The sequence below is a fragment of the Paroedura picta genome, chromosome 3 (genome assembly GCF_049243985.1).
Source record: "Paroedura picta isolate Pp20150507F chromosome 3, Ppicta_v3.0, whole genome shotgun sequence".
Classification (NCBI taxonomy): domain Eukaryota; kingdom Metazoa; phylum Chordata; class Lepidosauria; order Squamata; family Gekkonidae; genus Paroedura; species Paroedura picta.
Window position 1 is genome coordinate 132,849,178 of NC_135371.1, and position 23,318 is coordinate 132,872,495.

At 43.5% G+C, this 23,318-nt stretch overlaps 1 protein-coding gene across 7 annotated transcripts in view; it reads left to right on the forward strand.

Annotated features, from left to right (window-relative positions):
- EPN3 (epsin 3) overlaps positions 1 to 22,833 on the forward strand; it is a 40,807-nt gene extending 17,974 nt beyond the window's left edge. For 3 of the 7 annotated variants that reach the window (XM_077327940.1, XM_077327942.1, XM_077327941.1), the window contains exons 4-10: positions 12,457 to 12,540; positions 13,580 to 13,687; positions 14,700 to 14,895; positions 15,810 to 16,121; positions 16,847 to 16,951; positions 17,759 to 17,989; positions 20,393 to 22,832. In XM_077327940.1, the coding sequence (XP_077184055.1) occupies positions 12,457 to 12,540; positions 13,580 to 13,687; positions 14,700 to 14,895; positions 15,810 to 16,121; positions 16,847 to 16,951; positions 17,759 to 17,989; positions 20,393 to 20,718 (1,362 nt within the window). In that variant the 3' untranslated portion in view covers positions 20,719 to 22,832. Of the gene's footprint in view, positions 1 to 12,456; positions 12,541 to 13,579; positions 13,688 to 14,699; positions 14,896 to 15,809; positions 16,122 to 16,846; positions 16,952 to 17,758; positions 17,990 to 20,392 lie in introns of all 7 variants that reach the window. The other 4 variants (XM_077327944.1, XM_077327947.1, XM_077327946.1 and 1 more) reach the window with 4 other exon arrangements.
- The last annotated feature ends 485 nt before the right edge of the window (positions 22,834 to 23,318 follow it).

A 23,318-nucleotide genomic window follows, 5' to 3' on the forward strand; every position in this document is an offset into this window, starting at 1 on the left:
ATCTTGTGATGTTATTTCCTTGTCTCAAACATAGGCCTGGTGGAACAGCTCAGTTCTGCAGGCTTTCCAGTTTGGTTTAAACTCTCAGAGGGCTCTGATCTGATGAGCTCTGGTCTACCTGATGAGCTCTGATCTCATCAGGTAGAACATTCTACCAGGCCAGGGCCAAGGTTGAAAAAGCCCCGGCCCTGGTCAAGGCCAGTTTTATTTCTTTGGGGCCAGGAACTCTAACAGATTTTGGTTGCTCAATCATAACACTCTTTGGGAGGTAGATAAAACTACATGCCCTATCATAATTTAAAATATAAGACAGGCTCCTTAGCTTAAGAAGTTACAAATATTTACAGAAGTTCCATTATCTTGAAGGTTCCTTCAGTTCTCCAGTCAAGCACACAGTCAATGGCTGACTGCTCCAGACCTCAGTTAAGAGATCTCTTTGCCTTGATGGTCTCTGCACCAGAAAAAGCCCTCTGCCTTCCTCCTTGCTGCAAGAAATTTTTATCATAACTGTTTCTCTATGCCAATCTGGACAGACTGGGCCATAGGTGCACTTCCTGGAGATCTCCAGGAATTCCTTGCAGGAGATTATCCATATCTCAGTTCCCTGCTTGGATAAGGGGGGGACTTGACCATCCCATTGCCTTTAGCTGGACCTATTAGCATTTCTCAAGAGGTATGTCCTCCTTTCCTGTTCTCTGCCAAGAATAAAACAATACACCATTAAAAAGCTCAGTTCAAACCTCCACAGAAAAAAATGCATTTCTTCAGTCAACAAGGCATTATGGGAGAGAAATTCCTTGAGAAGCCGAGAAATCACTCCCAAAGGTAAAAGAAACCAAAACATAGGATGAATGCAAACAGGCATTGTAAAGTCATTTTAATACACATTTGCCACATTCCAATGCATTTGTTGTCATGGCAGCAAATTCAAAGCATGCTTCTACCACACTTAGAATGTCCACCTGTTTTCACCCATCGTTATTTAAGCATTATGTCCATGTGGCAGGTTTTTCATATTGCAGTGCTGATTGGTGAATCATCTCAATTATTCATTAAATTAATCTACGAAGACTGAGCAAAAGTCTTAGGAGGAAGCTTATCAAAATATTAACTAGATGGGAGCACCAGCTCAGAGATAAAACCTGAAACATGAAAAAGCTGGAGTTCAAAGAAAATGAATCAATGAGGGGGGGGGGATGCTTATTAAGAGTTGGTTTAAGACCTCGTGAGTACAGAGAAATAGAAAAGTTTATGAAATTGCATCTTTGGTAAGGAGTTTTGTCAAATTCATTGAACAAAAGGAGCACTGTCCTATTCACATATCAAATTAATTGTATTTACTAAAAGCTGGCCTGCTAGGTTTGTAGCACAATTGTTCTCTAAAATGGCAATCTGTCTCTAAACCAAAGTATTTAGTATTGTTAAGGCAAACCACATCCTAGGGTTGAGGAAGGAAAAGTTCAGCCTGTGTATTCACCATTTGTGATTGTAAGTCAGTGACTTCATTTTTATTTAAAGGTTATTGCTGTTTAATAGCAAGTGTTGTATATTATACTAGGAGTGAAGTCTATTTTAAGAACAGGTGGAAGAAAGAGTGAGGGGGGCCGCAGGGCAAGAGGGCCCTTGCAGAGCAGGGCAGATGAGGTAGGAAGGCAGGGTGCTCAGGTTGGTGTGTCAGAGCATGGCTGGCTGTCCTCCTGCAGCCTCCCAGGAGGCAGGATTGCAGGGAGCGGGTACAGGAAGGCAGTGAGCACCTAGGCAGGCCCCATTGTTCTCCCGGGAGGCAGGAGCACAGGGAGAGCTGTGCACCATTGCAGACTTCCTCACCCTGTCAGGAGGCAGGAGTGCAAGGAGCATGGCGCACCACATGGGGCATGGTGAGGTGCCTTCCATTGTTGTCCCAGAAGCCAGAAATGCAGGGAGGCCAGTGTCGAAGGACACAGGCAAGGGGGAGGGGAATTTAGCACCATCTTTGTCTTTGTGGGAAAATTAGCTCCACTGGCTACTCCTGGGGACTGTTCCTCTTTGATGGGAGTTCTGGGAAATGGCATGGAGGAGGAGGATGGGGGCAGGGAAGATTGTCTGATTGGCCCTCAGTGGGGGAGGGCCATTACACTGAGGGCCAATCGGAGGCCTGGAACGCCATTGGGAAGCATGGTAAAGGTCTCATAGGTTATGATGATATTAAACAACCTTTCCCTCTCCTGAACCCAGCCTTTCCATTTTATAAATCTACCCACTTCCCCTAGCTATAAACAGAAGGGGGGGGGGGAGTGAGGGAGAAGGGGAAAAAAAGAAAGAAAAAAATCGAAATGCATCAGAAAGGAAAAGAAGCAAAGGAGGTGGTAAGTAAATCCAAACAGATAAAATAAGGGTTTTTCAAGGTTTCATAGAGGCCTAAAATATCAACCCAAATAACATTGCATTTCATACCTGTGTCCTATTAAATGCTACTTTTTCATTTGCTGCACAATCCAGTAGTTCTGTCCAAATTTCTATATGTGACGTGATGGAATTACAGCTTTTTAGAATTTCAGGATAAGATGCTAGCAGTAACAGCAGTCCAAAAAATAGGGAGTATTTGACCCAATAGGAGTTCCCACATAAAAGGTATAGGGCCTAAGGGTAGGACAAAGTTAAACTATTTCTCAGCTTCTCATCAGAATGATAAAATAACAGGACGAATTCTTAACCTATGTAATAGTGTCCCTGCAGGTGCAGCACATCTCCAGCAATTATTGTGGTCCACAAGACCAAATATGTATAGCCTGTAGTGAGCTAGCAGGATTATTTGTGTGTGTATTTGTTTGTGTAAATTGTGATATCAGGTCCAAAACTGCTTGGATAGGATTTGCTTACCACCTCCTTTGCTTCTTTTCCTTTCTATTGCATTTCAATTTTTTCTTTTCTTTTTTTCCTTGGTGGCTTTAAGAACAGAACTTTGTTGCGGCTTTTTTGTTTGCAGCCCTGTTTTTGCATTCCTCTAGCCAAAGCGCATCGAGTGCCGGTTCCAATTCTGAGCAGAGCAGAAAATACAAAATTTTTGTGCCAGTGTGATTGATTTATCACATTCAAGAAAGGCAATTATTCCAGGGGGGATAGGATACAGAAAAGGTTGGAGAATGAGATCCATGAGTAAACACATACACATTTGGATATCTTTTTTATTTTTATCAAAGTTACAAATTCTAAGGGCAATCCAATTTTATGTAAAACATGGTACTCATAGTTACAGCATAGCCTGACAAAAGTCTTCTCTACATCCAGTGACATTGCTGGGTACAGAGAAAACTACTCGTGTCTCCTGGCCATAACAGTGATTAGTGACTGTAGGTGATCTGCACCTTCAGGCATTGAGAGCCTCCAAAACAGACTGTTTCGTACAAGTAAGGTGCAGAGGAAAGGACGCACAGTAATGGGTTAAAACTACAAGTACAATAATACAGGCTAGATATCAGGAAAAAAATGTTTCACAGCCAGAGTAGTTCAGCAGTAGAATAGGCTGCCTAAGGAGGTGGTGAACTCCCCCTCACTGGCAGTCTTCAAGCAAAGGTTGGATACACACTTTTCTTGGATGCTTTGGGCTGATCCTGCATTGAGCAGGGGGTTGGACTAGATGGCCTGTATGGCCCCTTCCAACTCCATGTGAATCCTGCTTAGTGTAATTAAATTTAATAACTTCAGACTTTAATTTGAGCAAATGCTAATATCAATCTGGCAGAAGATTTTCTGCATATTCAGAGCTTTGCAAGTTCTTTGTTTTAAAATATACATGGGCTATACTGTTGCTCCTCAAATAGGCTTAAAGAATATCCCACATTGTGCTGTGCAAGTCCAAACTGGGACAAATAGCTTTATCTTGGGGACAAAACAGCTTTCACCAAGGCTGGAGGAAAAGCACAAATCCCTCTTCTTCCTGAAAAGTGGTTTCCAGCTAAAGTGGACCTCCATAGATTTTTAAAACAACATTCCCTGCAGGCTGCCAGCTCTGGGTTGGGAAATTCACGGAGATCCGGGGGCAGTCTGCAAATCACTTGTAATTCCAGGAGATCTCAAAGCTCCACCTGGAGGTTGGCAACCCTAGCCTTGTGACTGCAGGGAAAGCTAGTTGGCTCCATGGGAAAACAGGTTGGCTTTAGGAGCTCTTAGAAAGCAACAGTTTCTCTTATAAGCAGCTTTCCTTTAACGTGCACAGACTATAAATTATGTGAAAGCACCAAAATTAAAACATGTTTGCCAGATCCAGATATGTGTAGGAAAATTGTGTAATTGCAAATGCAGATTCATGTGCAGTTAAAGTGGGAAGAAATCCTTGCGATGTAATCTCCAAGGGGAAGAGTATTTAGAACAAGAAAATTTTCAGAATTTTAGCTACAAGACATTTCACAGCTGCAGAGAAGGTGGGAGGTAAAGAACTGTGAGCATTTATTTTTGCAGCCTAGAATGGCCAGTGGGATGTGACAGTACTCCCACCTACCAGGGCCATTCTCTGTCATGTGGCGTAATCCTCTTCCTCCGTTTCCTAACTTAGGCCTTCTCAAGCCTCACTGAATTATGCCTACAGTGTGCCCTTATGCTTGGATAGATCAGAGGCCATCTGTGCATTCTGGCTTTCTGTGAAGTCCTGACAAAACAGTTGTTCTCAAAACCAAAGCAAGAGCCTTCACAGAGAAGCCCAGGGACTTGCTACCTCTTCTCTGACCAGTGTGCGTCACAAGTTAAACCTCAAGAATCAAACCAATTGCATTCCCCCATTTATTCCTCATGGCACAAATAAGGTTTGCCTGTTTTATCATCTTAATAACCTTGGAGCATACATTCGGTTTATAGATGGTGCCTGGTGCAAGATCACCCAGTGAGTTTTATGGCTGAGTAGGAATCTGAATCCCCCCCAGCGTGGTTCGCTGCTCCGGCCATTCCACCACATTGGCTGTTATTTCACTCGTATGTTATTTTCATCGGTCTCCCTACCCCTCCCCTTCCCCACAAAGTAGGCCCTTCTGGGAACTAATGAGGCAAGACTAAACCTCCTGCTCCAGCCACAGTATGGTTTCACCCACATCCTTAGAAGCCACGTGTTACAGTGGGATATATTTTCTTTGTCTCAGTAATAACATCTGTTACTAATTGACTCAGACTTCACAGGTGTCCCAATCCAGAACATATTGACAATTTTCTCTCTGTTTCCTTTATTTCTCAAGTTATGTTTCAGAGCAAGGCAATCTCAGTGACTCTGGGGCTCTAGACAGAAACCGGGATGGGGCCCCAGAATCACTATGACTCTACCATGACCGTGGCCGGGCAAGGATGACTCTCACCCTGTGTTAAAAGGATGGCAGCCACTGCCACTGGAAGCCAGCTACCCAATAGGGTGGGCTCAGGTAGTGGCCTGTCTTTTCCCTCTTCCTTGCGGTACAGGAGAGGCTGTGGGTTGTTGGGGCCCCTCCTAGCATCGGGCCTGGGGCTATTGGCTAAGAATACCACTGTTTTACAGTGAGTTCACTTCAACTAAGGAAATCATTTCTAGGGAACAAATGTAAAGTCCGGTGGCACCTTTAGGACCAACAAAGTATTATTTAGCTTTGTGTGCACGTACACTTCTTCAGTACCCGTTTGAATCTCATTTCTAAGGATAATGCTTGTTTTCTTCCTGCCGAACCTGGCAATCCTTACTCCACTTCTAACTCTGGAGATATATGGAAGGTGATAGAGGGAGTGGCAAAAGCCAAGAAAGATTGTTAATAATCTGAAACCAACCCTTTAACCTAGCTAATTATAGACAATCCTTCCATCCAGTGTATTAATATGGCAAAATGTGTAGGGCATTAAGGGGTTGATTACAGCCACATTATAATCATGCAGACAACAAAATCCTTGTAATTACCTTAATTATTAGAGTTGGAAAGCCAAATGGCAGGAGATGCCAAATGGCAGGTCTCCCAACCCTTTATTTTCCTATGTAGCAAATTCAGGTTTCAGACTGCAATGGCAAACAAAAAAAGGGTAACACAGATTCTAGGTTTTTTGTTGGAAGAAACCAGCACATATGCACACACACACTTGTAGTTGCTCATTATCCTCAAAAACCTTCCTCCTGCTTCTTCACATATGAAACTGAAGGCCCCGTGTAAGCTATTTCAGCCTTTAACTGTTAAGAAGCAAATATACGCAATGGAAAAGTAGAAGAGAAGAAGCCTAATTAGATATGTCGTAGCTGAATCCTTGTGGTGGCTGGTTGCAAGTCCCTACCTGCTGTGGCAGAAAATACCTCCTAGACCTAGAGGACCAAAACATTTGATGGAAGCTCTTCTTACAGGATGTTCTCTTGGCCTCTCATGATGTGTGATTTATTTCGGGGATTTTAATGGGCAAATTGGCACCTTAGAATCAATAACAGTTTTACTGTGGCATATTTGATATGACACTCTTTCTTGGTGCTCCCCCATTCTAAACCTTGCTTTGCCCTTCATTTTCCATCCCAATTTGTTTATTTTAATATCAAAATGTTAGCAGTTTATTCCATTTACAGCCATTTCAAATTGCAGAGACCTGAATGTGATGAGTTCTCAGTTTTCCAGTCATTGCACACCTCTGTATATTTACAGATATTTTAAAGAGGCCAGTATCTTTCTAGGTGTGAATCAGCTGTGTTGTTTAAAACACTATTCTCTCCCCCCCCAAACTGAATAAAGAGCTACATTTGTGGGAAAGGAGGACACTGATATGAACCGTTCTTAGGATTGCAAAAAGATTTACAGAGTTCCTAAAAGCATACTGTACTAGGACAACAATGAAACAATGCCCAAGGAACAAATTTCCAAGGATTTTTAACAGAAGTGACTCTACTAAGACAACTACCACAAATCAAGGAGATAACTGGCAGGACAGGCAAGGTATCTGAGTGGAATGAAGCAAAATTTCAAGTCTAAAGGAGCAGATTTCTTTTCAAATAAAATTTGTAATTGGAGAAGACATGTTGGAGACTAACATTGGGCAGAGTCATTTGGGCTGATTCCTGGGGGGTAGTGGTCCATGGAAGAATTTCTCCCTTTCTCCCCAGTAAATTATTTGTATGCCATTCTTCTTTTGGCCGGCTCAGAATACCTTATAGGTGTCTCCCACCAAGACCAGCCTGAGATACGCTTAGCTTTAAAATATAATAGCATTACTGGATATCAGGCAACTGGCTTTCAGTATTGTACGCTTAGGTCTCCTTCCCACCTTTGCCATGGGAAAATGGTGCAACCGTGAGACACCTGCAGTACTTTCCCACACACTGACCTCTTAGTACGGCTGTTGGTCATGTTTTATCAGGCAGAAATGGAATTATAACTGTGGATCCATATGACATTAATTTTATTTAAGAACAATAACAACAATACTTTTTTTTATCTTGCCCTTCCCTGAAGGCTTAGGGCAGGTAACAACATTAACATGTTTATATTCCACCTTTCCTTGTGGTCCAAGGCAGTTTACAGTAATACTTGAAATGTTTTCAGTTAAATATAGCACTACTTAATATAGCACTATATTCCCTTTGCAATCCTGCGATGGCCATCCCTATAAAGGTAAAGGTATCCCCTGTGCAAGCACCGAGTCATGTCTGACCCTTGGGGTGACGCCCTCTAGCGTTTTCATGGCAGACTCAATACGGGGTGGTTTGCCAGTGCCTTCCCCAGTCATTACCGTTTACCCCCCAGCAAGCTGGGTACTCATTTTACCGACCTCAGAAGGATGGAAGGCTGAGTCAACCTTGAGCCGGCTGCTGGGATTGAACTCCCAGCCTTATGGGCAAAGCTTTCAGACGGCTGCCTTACCACTCTGCGCCACAAGAGGCTCTTGCCATCCCTATAGCAAAGGCAAAATAAAATAGCTCATTATTGGTCCCTCTAAGATTTGTCACCAGAAAGGCTGTCAAAAAACTCTGTCAGCTTCCTTTTTCATTCTTAGTAGATTAGTATGTGGGAGGGTCCTGCCCCCCCTCCCCATGCATTCTGCAGATATGAAAAACTGCCCCCAAAGATGGCTCTTTTCCTGCTTCCTGTGAAAATGTAAATTTATAGTCAATTTCAAGCCGCTTCCCCCTCCCCCATGTGTCAGTTGTCCTGCTTGGCTGTACTAAATGAACTGAAAGTTACAAACAAGAATTTACAAGGAGCCCCTGCAAAATAACAAATGTAGCTGCTCTTGTTCTCCTTCCCAACATTGGTATTAACTTTCCTAATCTCATTTCCTCTTTGTAATACCGCTATTTCTTTTTTAAAACTGGTTTGCCTGTCATGCTATTCACTGTTGCACATCAGCAGAGCTTTAAAAAAAATCCAGCTTGCAAACAAAGTAAACAATAACAAAAACAAAATGCTTCTCCCTCTTTTATGATAACCATCCTTTTAATTAAACATTACCTCATCCTGTTTCCTCTTAGCAATCACAGCTGCTTAAAAATAATGAGGGAAGAGAGACTGCATCACAGGACATTTTGCAATTGCATTGCAACCCTGGAATGGCATGGCATTACCCTTTACATCCCCAGCCTGACCACTCCTCCTTCCAGGTATATCAGTACTTCCTTCCCAGTCTACCTGGACATGTTAGGGCTGTTTGGTTCAAGCCAAAGATAGTTTTACAAACCAGCATTCTAAAAGTCAGGAGAAGAAGATGAGGGCCTGCTTTTAATGCCCTGCTTTTCACTACTCAAAGGAGCCCCAGAGCAGTTTACAAACCTTACCTTTACCTTCCTCTCCCAACAGCAGAAGTAGGCGGGGCTGAGAGAGTCGACAGAACTGCTATGTGAGAACAAATCTAAGAGGAATGTTGACTCATCCAAGGTCACTCAGCTGGCTGCAAGTGGAGGAGGAGTGGTGAATCAAACCTGATTCTCCTTTTGTTTAACCACTGCTCTACACTTGCTCTCAATGCAGGAGGTCAACACGGAAGACATTGTGCTTCAGTACTTTAGCTGTTATTTTCCATAATATCCACTCTACTGAATTATGGAGATTGCAGCCAAAGTGGCTCTTCATCTCCCCCTGTCAGTGGAGACAATACACAGACCTGAGGCAATCTTGAAGATTCAAGGGAACATGCCTTTTGTGAAGGCATGGAATAAAGAATGATATACCTCACCACTGAGTGCAAATATCCTGATTCCACATGGGATATCTGCATTCAAAAGTAGCCCATCTGTGCTCATCACTTACACAGACGTAGATGCACATCTGAATACGCATCCCCCACCTACACTGTGATGCTCATCTGTGTCCCTCTGAAGTGGCTGGCTGGCTGTTTTGATGCATGTGAGAATTCACATCCCTGTCTGAAACAACAGGTTGTTATATACACCTAGGGACTACAGAGGAATCTGGACTAAAGGCACACATGTTCTCAGTATTGTGTGCATTGGAGGCACAAGATCAATGCTAACTACTAGTAATAGTCCTAAAGGCAGTATAATCACAGGGCATGAATGTCTCTGAGGAATGCTGTCAGCGGTTGTGTGTGCTGCTAAAAAAGCAGGGCCCTGATTTTCCTGTTAGGGTGACAAAGCATCTGTACTTGCTGATGCCACCATTTGTTTGCTTGCCAATTAGCTCTGTTGGAGGAAACTGGGTTTTGGAACAACACTTGATATGCTCTGGTTATCAGGAAGGACCAAAGGGTCATAGCAACCAGCAAAGCAAGATATTTGGTTACATTAGCTTGGAAAGCCAGCCAACTAGCTAGAAGTTCAAACATAAAATGAAAGCCAATGCTGTAGGTGCCAAGTAAGATATGGAAAGACACTGATTTTAGTGCATTTATGCACTGTTAATTGCAGATCCTTACATTGGTGTTACAAGTTGGTTTACGACCACCAGATCACTTCCTTAAATAAGAACGCTGGTGACTTCTGTGGCCCCATGGCACTTTCTAATGCTCTGGGAAATTCTTCAGCCCTCCTGGCCACCATGACACTGCTGCTATCTGTTCCCTCACATCAACTACATTAGACTGCTATTAAGAGCAGAGGGAGACAAGAGCAAAACAGTGCAGGCTCCTAGTAGGAGAGTGAGGGATAACATCCTCAGTGCCACTAAAAAGGACCTATGTGGGAAACAGTCTGATGTTCCTAGAATTGTGTGTGTTTTAAAATGGCTTAAGCAACCATCTAATGTATTCCACTATACATACCCTGCGTCACTGAGTGGGATTCATTTTGTCTATGTGGCAAATGTATGTTTCACTTCTTTTCCCCCAAAGGCCCTTGAGCAAGATTGCAAAAATTAGTTTTGCATTATACTGCTGGAATATGCAACACCTGCTGTACAAGAGGAGCATCTACAGGAGCAGCATATGGGGAAACCTGTCAGATAGGGATATGGGTACTAACTTCTTCCTTGTGCACAGTAGCTTCCTTGGTTTGTCCCCAGCACAAGTTTTAGGCTTGCTTCCCAGTTCTTCTTACACTTCCCGCCCTTCCTCCCACTAGCTGTACAGCTAAGATGCTTAACTCTCTGTCTGCCTAGCCATGTTAGTTCCTAAATATGTTAGTTTGTTTCCCTAGTTAGGTCTGTTTCACTGCATGTTGGATACTCACTGTGCTAATATATGCTCGGTTGCTTAACTAGTGTTAGGCTTCTACTTTTTCCTATTTGTATTTAATTTAAGTTTTATTCTTAAATCTACAATGATCTGAGAGATTCTCCTGTTCCAAAGGGGGATCTACATTGTATTGGTAATGAGATAGCTGCCTCTATTGTATCTGTATTCAGGAATTTGGCTTACACAGTCTGTTCCTGGTTGTTGCAAAGGAGGAGAGACAATCTGCATCATGTCCTCTTGCTTTCTACCCGTTCTGATAAACTGAGCCAGGACAAAAGAGGCAGTTTTCAGCAATAAGGTTTAACAGAAGTTTCAGCTTTCACTGTCGCCATCATGAATACACTTTGGCCACAATCCAACACACTTGTAGACTTTGTGTAAGTCTGTTTAAGTCCAAAAAGTTAATTTTGTTAAGCATATATTTCTGCTGTTTGATAACTGTGGTCAATTTCACCTGCAGATTTCTTTGTAAGCCATTGCTAATATCAGCAGCCAGAGTCAGTTCCCCCGGCAGCCAAGGAAAGCTGTTCATATGAAGAAGCAAGTGCTTCTCAATATAAGGTGCACAGTGGTCTGAGCTGGTCGTTGACTGAGTGTTGCTTGGGCAGGAGAGCTGGTTCTGTGCCCTAGGCAGTGCTCTTGAAAGATCAATGTCAGTCAGGACATGTGCCATGTGCCAGTGGTCCAGGCAGCAAGGCCCTGAGGCCTTGCTACTGGGAATTCTTCCATCCCTACAGGCACATGGTTCTACCACTTTTGCCACTTGAGGGTCAATATTGACCGAGAGATGAGAGATAGGCATTAAGAATGTTATAATAAACAATGTAGTGCTTGTAGTGTACAAAATGTATTTCAGTTCAATCCTTATCTCAGTTGTCCTTGCAAAGGCCCCCTCAAGGAAGTGCTTACTTTCAGATGGGCAGTGAAAGCTGAGACAAAATGTCTTGGCCAAGGACATCCAGTGGATTATGCAGGCACATTTAGGATACTAGTGTGGAGGGGGGATTAAATGAGATTTCACTAGGGCAAGGAAGAAAAGAGGCAAGACAAACAGCAAAGTTCACAGGCTTGCATTTGCATATACCGTATGTGAAATATTATATTGCCAACAACAAAAAATCAGTGTATTGTAAGAGCTTTTGCTGGGATTACATTTTTCTTCCTCTTAACTACAGCAATGCTACCACATAGATCAAATGGTACCCTCTTTTGTTAAGCTAAGGGATTTCTTGCCATTAGCACATAAGCCTATTTGATTGCTTTGCAATAATAGGTACTCAGTATATAGAGGTATGAGGGCTGCTGTGGAAGAACCTGGGCAGTAGGGAAATTTTCTCCACTCCACCTTCTATAAAAGCTATCATATATTCAGTCAAACCACGAGGCTATCAAAGTCAGTATTGTTTCGGGCAGCCAGATTTCACAGGGTCTAGGGTAGAAGTCCTTCATATTACTACCTGGCATGTTTAAACTGAAGTTGCTGGGGATTGAACCTGGGTTCTGAGCTACAGCCTCTCCCTGTAATAGCTGCATGGCAGAGCTGGGTTACACATTCTAGCTTCTCAACTACAAGTCCGGCCACTGGAGAACACAAACTCTGTAGCGTCTCAGCTCAGAACAGCAGGACAGAATCTGAGGTGAAGAAGGAAGATTAAGTGTGGATGGATAGCCAGAAAAAAACACGGGGAGCAAGACGGTTGGATGATCTGACTTGGTGATATTGTTATATGGTTGTTATATAGTTGCATAATGAGCATGGCTGGATTCAGTCTTTGATCACAAAGAGCATGAAGAGAAGGGAAAGTTGGAAGGTAGAATGAAAGATTAAATACTGAACCCTGGAGCAAACCTTTACCAATTCTCCTTCATTGTCAGCAGCCACTTCCTCCAGTTTCCAGCACGGATGAAGATTTGCAATTACAGATAGTGCTTAACCTGAGCAAAGAGGAGCATGAGAAGGTATCTCAAATCCAGGAGGTGGAAGGGCACTTTGACTTTCTTCCTCTTCACAACTCTCAAAATGGGCAGCTTTTTGCCTTGCTTTGCATCTTCCTGAGATAATGCTGCTCTGTCTAGAAGGGGCTAGAGGTTCTGTACGTCGGTTTATTTTCTACCCGGAATCTGCTAACAATGTTGGAATCTTAAAGCTATTCATGTCAAATAAAAATTCTATAGTTCTTATGATTGTGGAAGAAATTATTATACCCCCGGGGGGAGGGGGGAGTTGTGTTCCGAAAATAATCTACTAATAGTCCTTGGTCCGCAGCAGATGTGCCTGTTGCCGACCAGGACCTTTTCTGTCCTGTCTCCAACCTGATGGAACAGGCTTCCAGTTAAGATCTGGGCTCAGCAGGACTTTCTTCCATTCTGCAGAGCCTGTAAAATGGAGCTGTTCCATCAGGTGCTGAAATTCTGTTACTTACATCTTCTGTTACTTAATACATATTAAACCATGCGAGGAATTTCACCAAGCATGGTTAGGTTAAGGGTTTCCTCTCTCCATCTCCCCTCTAATCCATGACCAAATTAATGAAATTCTGGAATAGCAGCAATAATTTAGTTTGACAATTAGATAAATTTATGCAAAAGATATCTATTTGTTCACCTATTATCATTCTATGATGGCCATTCTAGGCATACTTGCATAGGAGCAAATGTCTTTGAACTTAATGGGACTTAGTTTCTTGCAAGTAGGATTGCAATATCTCTATAGAAATAGAATTGGATGCTTTTTCAGATGAGAGAATTCTAGACCCCTTCCCCCTGCAAGCTACATCAATTTTCTTCTTGCTTCTGATTCTTTTCTAATTTTCACAGCTCTAAAGACTAACTCTTCCTAAGAGAAAATTTTACATGAGTTATATATGTACTAGGAATGTAAAGTTGTTGCTAAACACTGAAAAGGCAAAAAGTAAAAGATGGCCTTCACCAGCAGGAAATAATCTTTTCTCTTTAATTTTTCTTGTATTCAACCCAGAACTGTCCATTTTGATTGCAGGAGGTTAGAGCATGGCAAGGAGAAAATTCACTGTTACAAAAGGCACTGGAAGAGAGCAACCTGGGTGCAGAGGAGGAGGATGAAAATGATAAGATGAAGAAGAGCCAGGTATAGAGTACCAAATGCTCAACTGCCTGGCAGTGTCGATGCAGAAATATTTGCAAATTTATCCTCCCACCCTTGACACTCTCTCCTTTATTGTTGTATGTATTTGGGATGCAAACACACAGGACAGTCTGTTTTTTCTGAGTTGTTCACATGTGGTGCCTTGACAGGTTCCCTTCAAGGCATTAGTCATATTGACACTTCCTTAACAGCATAGCAGTACTGTGTTGTAAATGGTTTTCCCACTCGAGGCCTGTATAGTCTTAACACTCAAGTAAGGAAGATCATGCTTTGTGTATTTGTCTGTGTGATCAACACTTTTGGATGGCTTCTGAACCTGTAATATACTATGCATGTTTAAACCATTCACACTCCAGGGCAGAGTCTGCACTTACTTTGTTTATTCCATTGTCAATCCTGTTGAATTCAGATCGCTTTGAACTCGGATCTTCCTCTTCCCCTCCCCCTCCCCATTGAAATAGGAAAGTCTTCTGCACATGGTTAGGGTAGTTCAGAAAGGGGGGGGGGAGCCAAGCCTCTTTCTTTCTTTTCTTGAAGGGTGGGGGGAGAGGAGCCAAGCAGGGAGCCTCTTTCTTTTCTTGGAGGGGAGGGGGAGAAGATTGAAAAAGGAAGAGAAGGGAGAAAAAATCCAGGACCGCCAGAAGTTGAGAGAAATTAGAGGCTTCTCCTTTAAGGCAAATTCGTCACATGACCACCTGTGGCCAATCACGGGTCCTCTACCACAGAGGTGGGCCCTGATTCAAAACAATGCGATTTTATAACATATTCAGGATTAAAATCACTCAAAGATATCGCAGAATAAAGGTAGGGTCACTCTGGATCAATCCTTCTTGCTGCAGAAGGAAATTTTAAATCGCCCCAAATCCAAACAGAAGTTGCATTCTGTGTAGAGGGCAGGGACGGAATCGATCTGGGGTTGGAATAAAAGCTCTGTGCAGTTTACACCTAGGTATCTGTGGACTCTAATGCAATTGATCCCTCTGTATCTTTCCAGTCTTCTGTGTTGGAACTGGCAGACATTTTTGGACCTGCACCTGTAACTTCTACCCACACATCAGCTGACCCATGGGATATTCCAGGTGGGGGTTATCCTCGATCAGTTGAGGTTTGGAACCATGATACGGCCTTTTCTCCTGCCTTTTCTCCTGCCTTTTCTCCTCCAGATCTGGCCAGTTCTTGGGAACCTAACAGTAAGGAGCTTTGCAGCCTTTTTCTCCTTTTCCTTTTCTTCTTACTCTCTCCCATTTCCATTCATGCTTTTGACCTTGCTTTAAGGAACAGAACATGGTGACCAAGATTAACCTACTGTTTGTTAATTGTGTGGTTCTCCTTTCAACTGCACTCTTATCATGGCTTAGGAATGTAACTGAATTGATTTAAAATATTTTGATAGGATGAAAGAGAACTTTTTGCCCACCTCCCCCAATTAATCAAGCAACTGATGCAATTAAGTCACATCCATTATATTCAGTAGAGGCCTTTAGCTGTATAGTGATATTTGAAGGTATTATGCCAATAAAGGTATTTGATTGATATTTGAAGGTGTGTTTCCCTCTGAATACAGCCTCTTGTGGTGCAGAGTGGTAAGGCAGCAGACATGCAGGCTGAAAGCTCTGCCCATGAGGCTGGGAGTTCAATAGCAGCAGCCGGCTCAAGGTTGACTCAGCCTTCCATCCTTCTGAGGTCGGTAAAATGAGTACCCAGCTTGCTGGGGGGTAAAACGGTAATGACTGGGGAAGGCACTGGCAAACCACCCCGTATTGAGTCTGCCATGAAAACGCTAGAGGGCGCCACCCCAAGGGTCAGACATAACCTGGTGCTTGCACAGGGGATACCTTTACCTTTTCCCTCTGAAAAGTTAGACCATTGATTTAAAACAAATACAAAAACTAAATTAATGTGCACATTTATGCAGATTTAACCCATTTAAACATCTACAATGAACTGACTAAAGATCCTTATATTAGATGAAAGCCCTAGTTCCTGCCCTCTGGCCTCATCCATCTGTTCCTGATGGTCTCCTGTGCCTTCCCCTCCATGCCATCCTGATTACATTTAAGTCACATTGCACTTCCTCCTCTAAAGTCTGTGACTCTTCTTCCAGATACCAAATTGACTGTGGAATCAACAGGAACATCTTGGCGTCCCACTGCAGACCCCTGGGTTCCTGTATCTTCTGTGGATCCTCTTAGTCAGACAGCCTCATCTACTAATGAAGCCTCTCCAGGGCCCTGGAGTCTTCCACCCATTTCCTCTTCTGCCTCATCCTCTGATCCATGGGGAATGAAGTCCCTATCTCCAAGTCTCTCATCTTCAGACCCCTGGGGAAAGCCCTCACTGCCTGCTCCAGTTGCTGCAGGTGCTACTTCTGCTGCTGATCCCTGGGGAGAATCTACCGATAAACCTTCCACAGCTAGTAAGAGCATCTTTGTTTTTGTGTGCCATTTCCAGGGCTTCTTAGTATGAAGAATTGGTGGTTTTGTTTCTCTAACTTTATGACTATTGTCCAGTATTTTCCTCTGATGCTTTCAGTCAGCTTTATAAATGTACCATTTGCCTGGTCATCTAGGATAACTATTACTTGAGTAAGAAATTGTGTAGTATGTTCTTTTGTCTCAACATAAAAACTGCTTGTATGTTGGCTCAGAAGTTTAAAATAGCATTGATCACTTCATTTATGAGGTTGGTCCTGAAGCATTCTCTAGCTCTTTGAGGTTTCTGGCTCTTGGAGATACAAACAGCAAGACAGATAGTTGCAAGTGTACATCCATATACCATGTACCTCTGCCACCACAAGTCTTATGGTGCAATTCTAAGGAAAGTTACATCCTTTTGAGCCCATTGACCTACTGGGTTTAGAAGGGTGTAACTCAGCTTTGGAGTGCATTGTTAGGCTCCTAAGTGATGGACTAGTGATGAAAAGAAAGAAGTCACTTCTCCATGGCTTGTGAGGGAAGTGTCTGGGAAAAAGCCATCCTTCTCCTTGGCTTTCCAAAACAAGCAGAATTACACATATGGATTATTGCCTCCACTTTCCCTGCACTCTTGAATCCAAGAGAAGTAGTCATGGTGGTGAGAGAAGGTGCAAAAGGGACAGGTGAGAGACACTGAGTTTTATTTTCAATGTTTGCACATCCACAGGCAGTGTTACTTTTGACTTGTTTGCAAAACTGCCAGAACAAGTGGATCAGCCAGAGCATAACAACACCCAGGCTCCATCATCTGTGAGATCTAACAGCCCTGTAGGTAAGCAAAGCTCTAACACATGCTAGGATTCAGGAGAGAGGGAGATGGTTATGAGAAGTGTCAAGGTGGCCATGGAAACTAACTTCTGCCTTCCTGTAACATTTTCAGGCATCATATTGTTCCTATAATCTTGACAGTCTGTGGGGGGAGTGGGGGATTCTGTATTTACCACACTTCTGTGACTGTGCTTTTTTCATAGTATTCATCCCAAACGTATCTACCTTAGTCATGGCTCATCTGCTCACATAATCTGTCATGAGTTTTGCAATCAGTCATTCATGAGTGGTGGGGGCTGGGCCTGTTACAAGGCTGGAAACTCAATGGACGATTTTTAAATGTGAGACTGCATATTCACTTGCAAGAGTTACCACAGAACAGGCTATCCGTGAAACCTTTTTGGGATCAATCTAATTTTGCAGTAAAAGTGTTCATAGGAATGAGAACACTTTGAAGGATGATACACTGTGCATATGTGTGCAGTTCCATTCATAACAGAATTTATGTGGGAATTACCTTATACAGAGTCCAGATAATGGAATAACTGAGAACTGAACCAGGTATCTTCTAGATGCCAAGGATGAGATGTTGCATCACCCTGTCTGTCTCTCACTCACACACATACGTGCATGGAAAAATAAGCAAAAATTACTTGCAGCCACAAGGATAAATGGTGGATTTACAAAAGTAAACTCTGAAAATTTGAAATTCTGACTTTGTATGAAATGGGAATTTGAAGGAAACCATAGATTGTCTCAGGCAAATATTAACACCTTTCTCTCTTTCTCCCTCCTTTGCTTTTGTTGGTAGATGTGGATCTGTTTGGGGACATGATTCCAAACACCAAAGAGAATGGAGTCAAGAATAAGGACATTTTTGACGTTACAGGTTTAGGAGAATCTCTTCCCGATGACAAAAAGGACAAAAAGGATTGCAAAACTCCAGAGACCTTTCTTGGCCCAAATGCCTCTTCCTTGGTTAATTTAGACTCCTTGATCACAGCTCCCCAGAGCTTGAAATCTCGTAATCCATTCTTGGCAGGTGTGTCATGGGAAGGGGAAATCTACGGGAGACTCTGTATGGGCTTACATGAGGCCTGCTGGCCTTTATTTTATACCTACCCTTGCGAGCATTGAGTCTTTAGCTTAGAGCAGAATTTTCTCCTTCTCCACTGAATTTCCACCCTTCCTTATCTGGCTGGGCACTTAACCACCAGCATCAGTTCTGGTCAGAAAGTTCAAGATCTCACATACTAGGAGCATTTCCGCACCCTTTAATTATAGTGCAATACTTACCGTTAATAGTCGTTATATTCCAGTTCCTCCACATGACGTTACCAACATCCAGTGTCTGGGCAGTAATGGACTGGCTACATCCTCCATTTTAAAGCGCTAGTTGATAAATCCACAAAAGTAGATTCACCAACATATTCAGCGCTACCTAATGGAGAGCAGCCAGCAGCCCATCAGCCAAAGAAAGGTATGGAGGCTCAAATGCGCGAAAGGTGCCTGCCTTGGCCCGCCCCTGCTCCTGCCCCCTCTTCTGGGGGTGGGAACATTTTTAAAAAATGTCTGACCTCTTGGAGGAAGGAAAATGTGGACAAGTGTGCAGGCAATGGCAGAAATTTTTTTTTTCCTGGGGGGAGGCAGGGTGAGGAGTCGCAAGCCCATGGCAAGAGACAGCCAGCCAGCGAGAAAAGTCCCCAGGCAAGTACCCCTGCCACTCGCAGCAAGGGAACTCCACAGAGTGTATGTGCACATGTGTGTGCAGGGAAGGGGAGGCAGCGGCAGCGAGCCCTTACTGGGTAGTGTGTAAGCGTATGCGTGTGAGGGGGAGGCAGCGGCAGCAGAAGGGAGGGGTTGTTTTTTAAGTGAAATGCCTGGAGCAACTAATAGGCATTCAGTCATGCAGCCAAAGGCAAAAAATGTTCCCCTAAAGTAGTAGCATAAAGCATGCCTCTCTAAGCTTCCCCCCCCCCCAAAATCAGGAACAAGATTTATTTTTAAAAGAAGCAAGCATTGTGATTCCTTAAGTGGCGGCAATAAAGAAGGACTATGATTAGATGCAGAGTCATTTCAATGGAGAACTACTGATTTTTTAAAAAAAAAATTAGCAGGCATTGCAGGCCCTTCAAAACATGGAGGTAGGGGATTGGCTGCCTGGCATGACTGACAGGTGGAAAAGAGTCGCGCATAAATCGCGTTGCTCTCTTCTGCCATTTCCAGCAGCACTTGTGGAGGGGGAGAAGCACGAAATGGTGGCAGAGAAGAATGAGACAGCAGGAAAGGTGAGGAGGGGCAGGGGAGCATTATGCCACTTGGTGTAAAACTATTTTTAACTATGTGCAGAAATGCCCTAGGAGTTGGTGGTTTGAACATTTCTGCTAATGGAAAGAGGAGAAAGAGATTTCCTGGGTCCTCCTTCCTGCTGCAGACATTCAACTTTTCCTTCATTCTATCCCTGGGAGCAGTAAGGAAGTCCCATTACACTGACAGAAGTGCCTTCTCTTAGCAGAGATTTACCTCAGTATCCAAAATAATATTTTCCATTTGAATGTAGCATAAGCTGTGTTCTGCTATACAGACTAAAGTCCATTTTGTCCATTCCTGGTTCTCACAGTAGCCAGCCAGATGCCCGTAAGATGCACAAACAGGCAAATGGATACCAAAGCCCTCTCCTATTGTCCCAACTCCATCAACTGGTATCCAAAGCTTCTGGGCCCACTTAACCATTATGGCTAGTAGGTGATGGCTTTATCCCTCATGAATTCATGGGATTTGTGGCTGAACTTGCTGGAAGAGCACTTGTATCCTCCATGCGTGTGATTCCAGAAAACTCCATTAATAGCTAGATGGTGGTCCCCGACCACGGCCCAGTGCCGGGCTGCAAAGGCCCTGGCACCGGTTCGCGGCTCCCTCTCCACGCCCCCCCCCCCGCAGTAAGAAACTTCCCAGGCCGCAAGCTTGTGGCCCAGCAAGCTTCTTACTGTGGGAGGGAGGGGAGAGGGAAGCAGGGCTGCGCATGTGCACATGCACCATGCACAGCGAAAATGCGCATGTGTGGCAGTTTTGTGCATGCACATATGCGTGAAAGTGCAGTGCGTGCGCATTTTTGGCCTCGCATGGGGCATGTGCGCATGCATGGCCGGGCAATCGCCCTCCCTGCTGCCGCCGGTCCCCAGCCTGAAAAAGGTTGGGGATCACTGTTTTAAAGAGTATACATGTTTCTTTCAGTGCAGCCTGAAGAAGAGTTACATACTTCTAAATAGATTAATATTAATGAGCTTAAAAGAATATAACTATGATTGTGACTGTACTTTTTAAAAAGTGAAACTTGCTGTCTTCTTGTGTAAAATTCTGAGGGCCTAAACTTCCTGGTTCTCTGGCCTAAAATGCAACATTCATAGTGGAGATTGTGATGCTGTTTCTTTTTTCCTTCTTCCAGGTCTCAGCACGCCCTCTCCCACCAATCCATTCAACACTGTTGACCAGCCCAAGCCAACTCTTAATCAGATGCGAACCAGCTCCCCAGTGCCCAGCATAGCGATTGGAATGCCCATGAACTCCATGACCTATAGTGCTTCCCTCCCTCTTCCGCTCAGCAGCATCCCATCAGCAATGACACTCCCAGCCTCCGCGAGTGCCTTCCCCCAGGCCGGAGCAAGGCCTTTCCCAGAGATACCCGTCAACTTGCCTCAACCTCTTCTACCATTGTCTGGCTCAGGTCCTGCTCCGCTACCTTCTCAAGGCAGTATGAACCCTTTCCTTTGAGAAGATGCTGTCTGCGTTGTGCAAACTCTCTTGTCCTTCCCCAGCTGTGACAGACATCCTCCCATGCCAAAGTGTCATGGGCACTGGCTCGCACGTTTGGAATGAAGGAGATTTCTTCCTGGATGCTCTTCTGCTGGATTCTGCCCAGGACAGAGACAAGTTAGCATGAACCTGCTTGCTTGAAGAGTTAACTGAGGAACCAGCTGCTCCTTCACACTGAACACTGATTCTAGTGGTATTAGGGACATTCTGGTCACCAACTGGCATTGTTTCCATGGGCATAAAGCCCTCCAGAGGTCTCTTAAGAAGGGCTTTAATTTTTGAGTGTCTCTGTGCTTGAGGGTTTTTAAAATCCTGGTACACATGGAAATTAAGGTAAAACATAAATTAACTTAGATTGTCGCCGTTAGAGGGAACGGATGTTTTTGTAAGTTGCATGGATAACACAAACACTTTTGCCAAAGCTTACAGCTATGTGGCATGCATGACAAGGGCACTGTCTCATTTCTGGAGAGCAGGACCACTCAGCAAGTATAGTGGTGCTATGTACAAGAGAGGAAATGAGGTTTCTTTTGACAGTGGGTTGCCTGACTAAGGAAAACCTCTTCCTCAGTTCCAGTCACCGAGGAGCAGTGTTGAAAAGCTCAAAGTCTGCAACTAGAAAACCCAAATGTTGTGACCATAAAAAAGCTTGCATAAATATTCCTCTTCTGCATTCTTTGTGCTGGTTGCAAAGTATAGAGCAGGTTCTGAAATGTACTGTTGGGGACCAGTAAGGAGGAGAGATAGGATATTTGAATTTAAAAAAAATGTATGCAGAGCAAGATTGCAAGACTGGACAATCTATGGAAACATCTGTATAACTGGCAACAGGGTGGGTGAAAGATGATGGGGTAGCATGAAGAACTCCTCCCCAGCCCACTGATTGCTGGAAATCTGACCAGCTTCCTCTAACTTCTAATTCTTTAATAGAATTAATAGAAATAAATTGCTAAATGTCTATTGAATAATAAACTTGGCTTTTATAAAAATCCCACACTGAAATGCTCAGGATTTAAGAAGCTACCACTTTTCACACAGTTCACAGTTCCTGGAGTCACCCGGCTTTCCACTTGATGCTCCTTTGTTTGGAATCTAATGTCTTTCTGCCTACTTTGAGTTAAATGACTTTTTTTTAAAAAAGCACTGCACTACTTACTTGTGGGATCTATTTCCCCCCTTGGTGTCTCCATGGATGGCCTCTTAGTTAGATGCCTGACCAAAGTCTCTGTTCCAGTCACCTCTCCCTTTCTTGCTCATGCCCAAAATTTGGGATGACATCCCAGAAAATGAGAAATGTTCCAGCAAGGGCTGGTCCCACGGTACAGAATCACTGGAATAAGCAAACCAGGTTTTGTGAAGTCCATGAGAAAAATGTGGACGGCTTTAAAGGAAGCAAATCACGGAGGCCTCTATTTGAATAAAGCTTCAAGCACCTTGATCTGCAAGGAACTGTTTTATTGTGCTCAGAGGTCTTGGTGCAAGTCCCTGAAGTTTAGACCTGCTTCAGCTTGGAGAGATCCGATAGCTGCTTTATTTACTGGCTTTCATTTTTCAGTCGTCTTTTCCCACCCAGATCCTTCCAAGATACTAACATATATGTTGGAGACGCAATATGATGGAATGGAAGGACAGTTTGTACAGCATGAATTTAATATCCTAATTACCAGCTGTGTCTTAACTTTGGGTTTCAGCATGCCAGTACAAGTTGCATCTGCAGGATAAGATGACTGGAACACTGATCCACCAGGTCCAGTCCAGCGGTGGTGATACAATCACTGTGGCTTTATTCTCAATGCATAAACACTATCACATCATTATCATGCCAATAACAGATTGTCTGGCTATAATGGAACATAGGAAAAACTAATATGCAGTCAATAAAGTGTTCAAATGTGCTTGAGGTTTCACACTTCATGACCTTCCATGTGCCAAATTCCCCTCTTATGTATTTGGGCCAAAAGGTACCAATTTGGGTTGCACTGAATGTCCCCTTGTGAAATGGAGGAGGGTCAGGGAGCCCAAAATGTTCCTTTAGAAACTCCTTTTAGAAGTCTCTTTTTGATTCCTGATTTCTATCCTCCTTGACAGCAGCTTTGGTGACATTACTATTGCTCAAACAACAGTTTCTTCCTGTCATCCCAGTCAATCAAGAATGACAGTCTGCATGGGGATGCCATGCTAAGTCATCATGTAGTCAGTCACATTTCAGCTACACAGCACCACAATAATGACAAGAATAAAGCAATACTTGTTGCTCTTAGTGTCAATTGACCATTGCTACACATTGTGCATTCAATTGATTTTTTTTCAAAATGAGTGCCATACCTGCTGTTTTACTCAAAATGGGCAAATGATTTCTCCTATTTGCATCCCTCTGAAAAACCACCAAGGTGCTTTTCATAGGTGACAGAACTATATTTCAGATCAAACCTAGTTCCAGCATTAATCAGTGTGGTAATTTGAGGCACTGTAGTCAGCTCTTACCTGACCCCCCTCCGGATTTCATAATGATTGGACCACGGGGTCCACCTCCAGGGGTTCCGAAAGAGTGGGCCCCC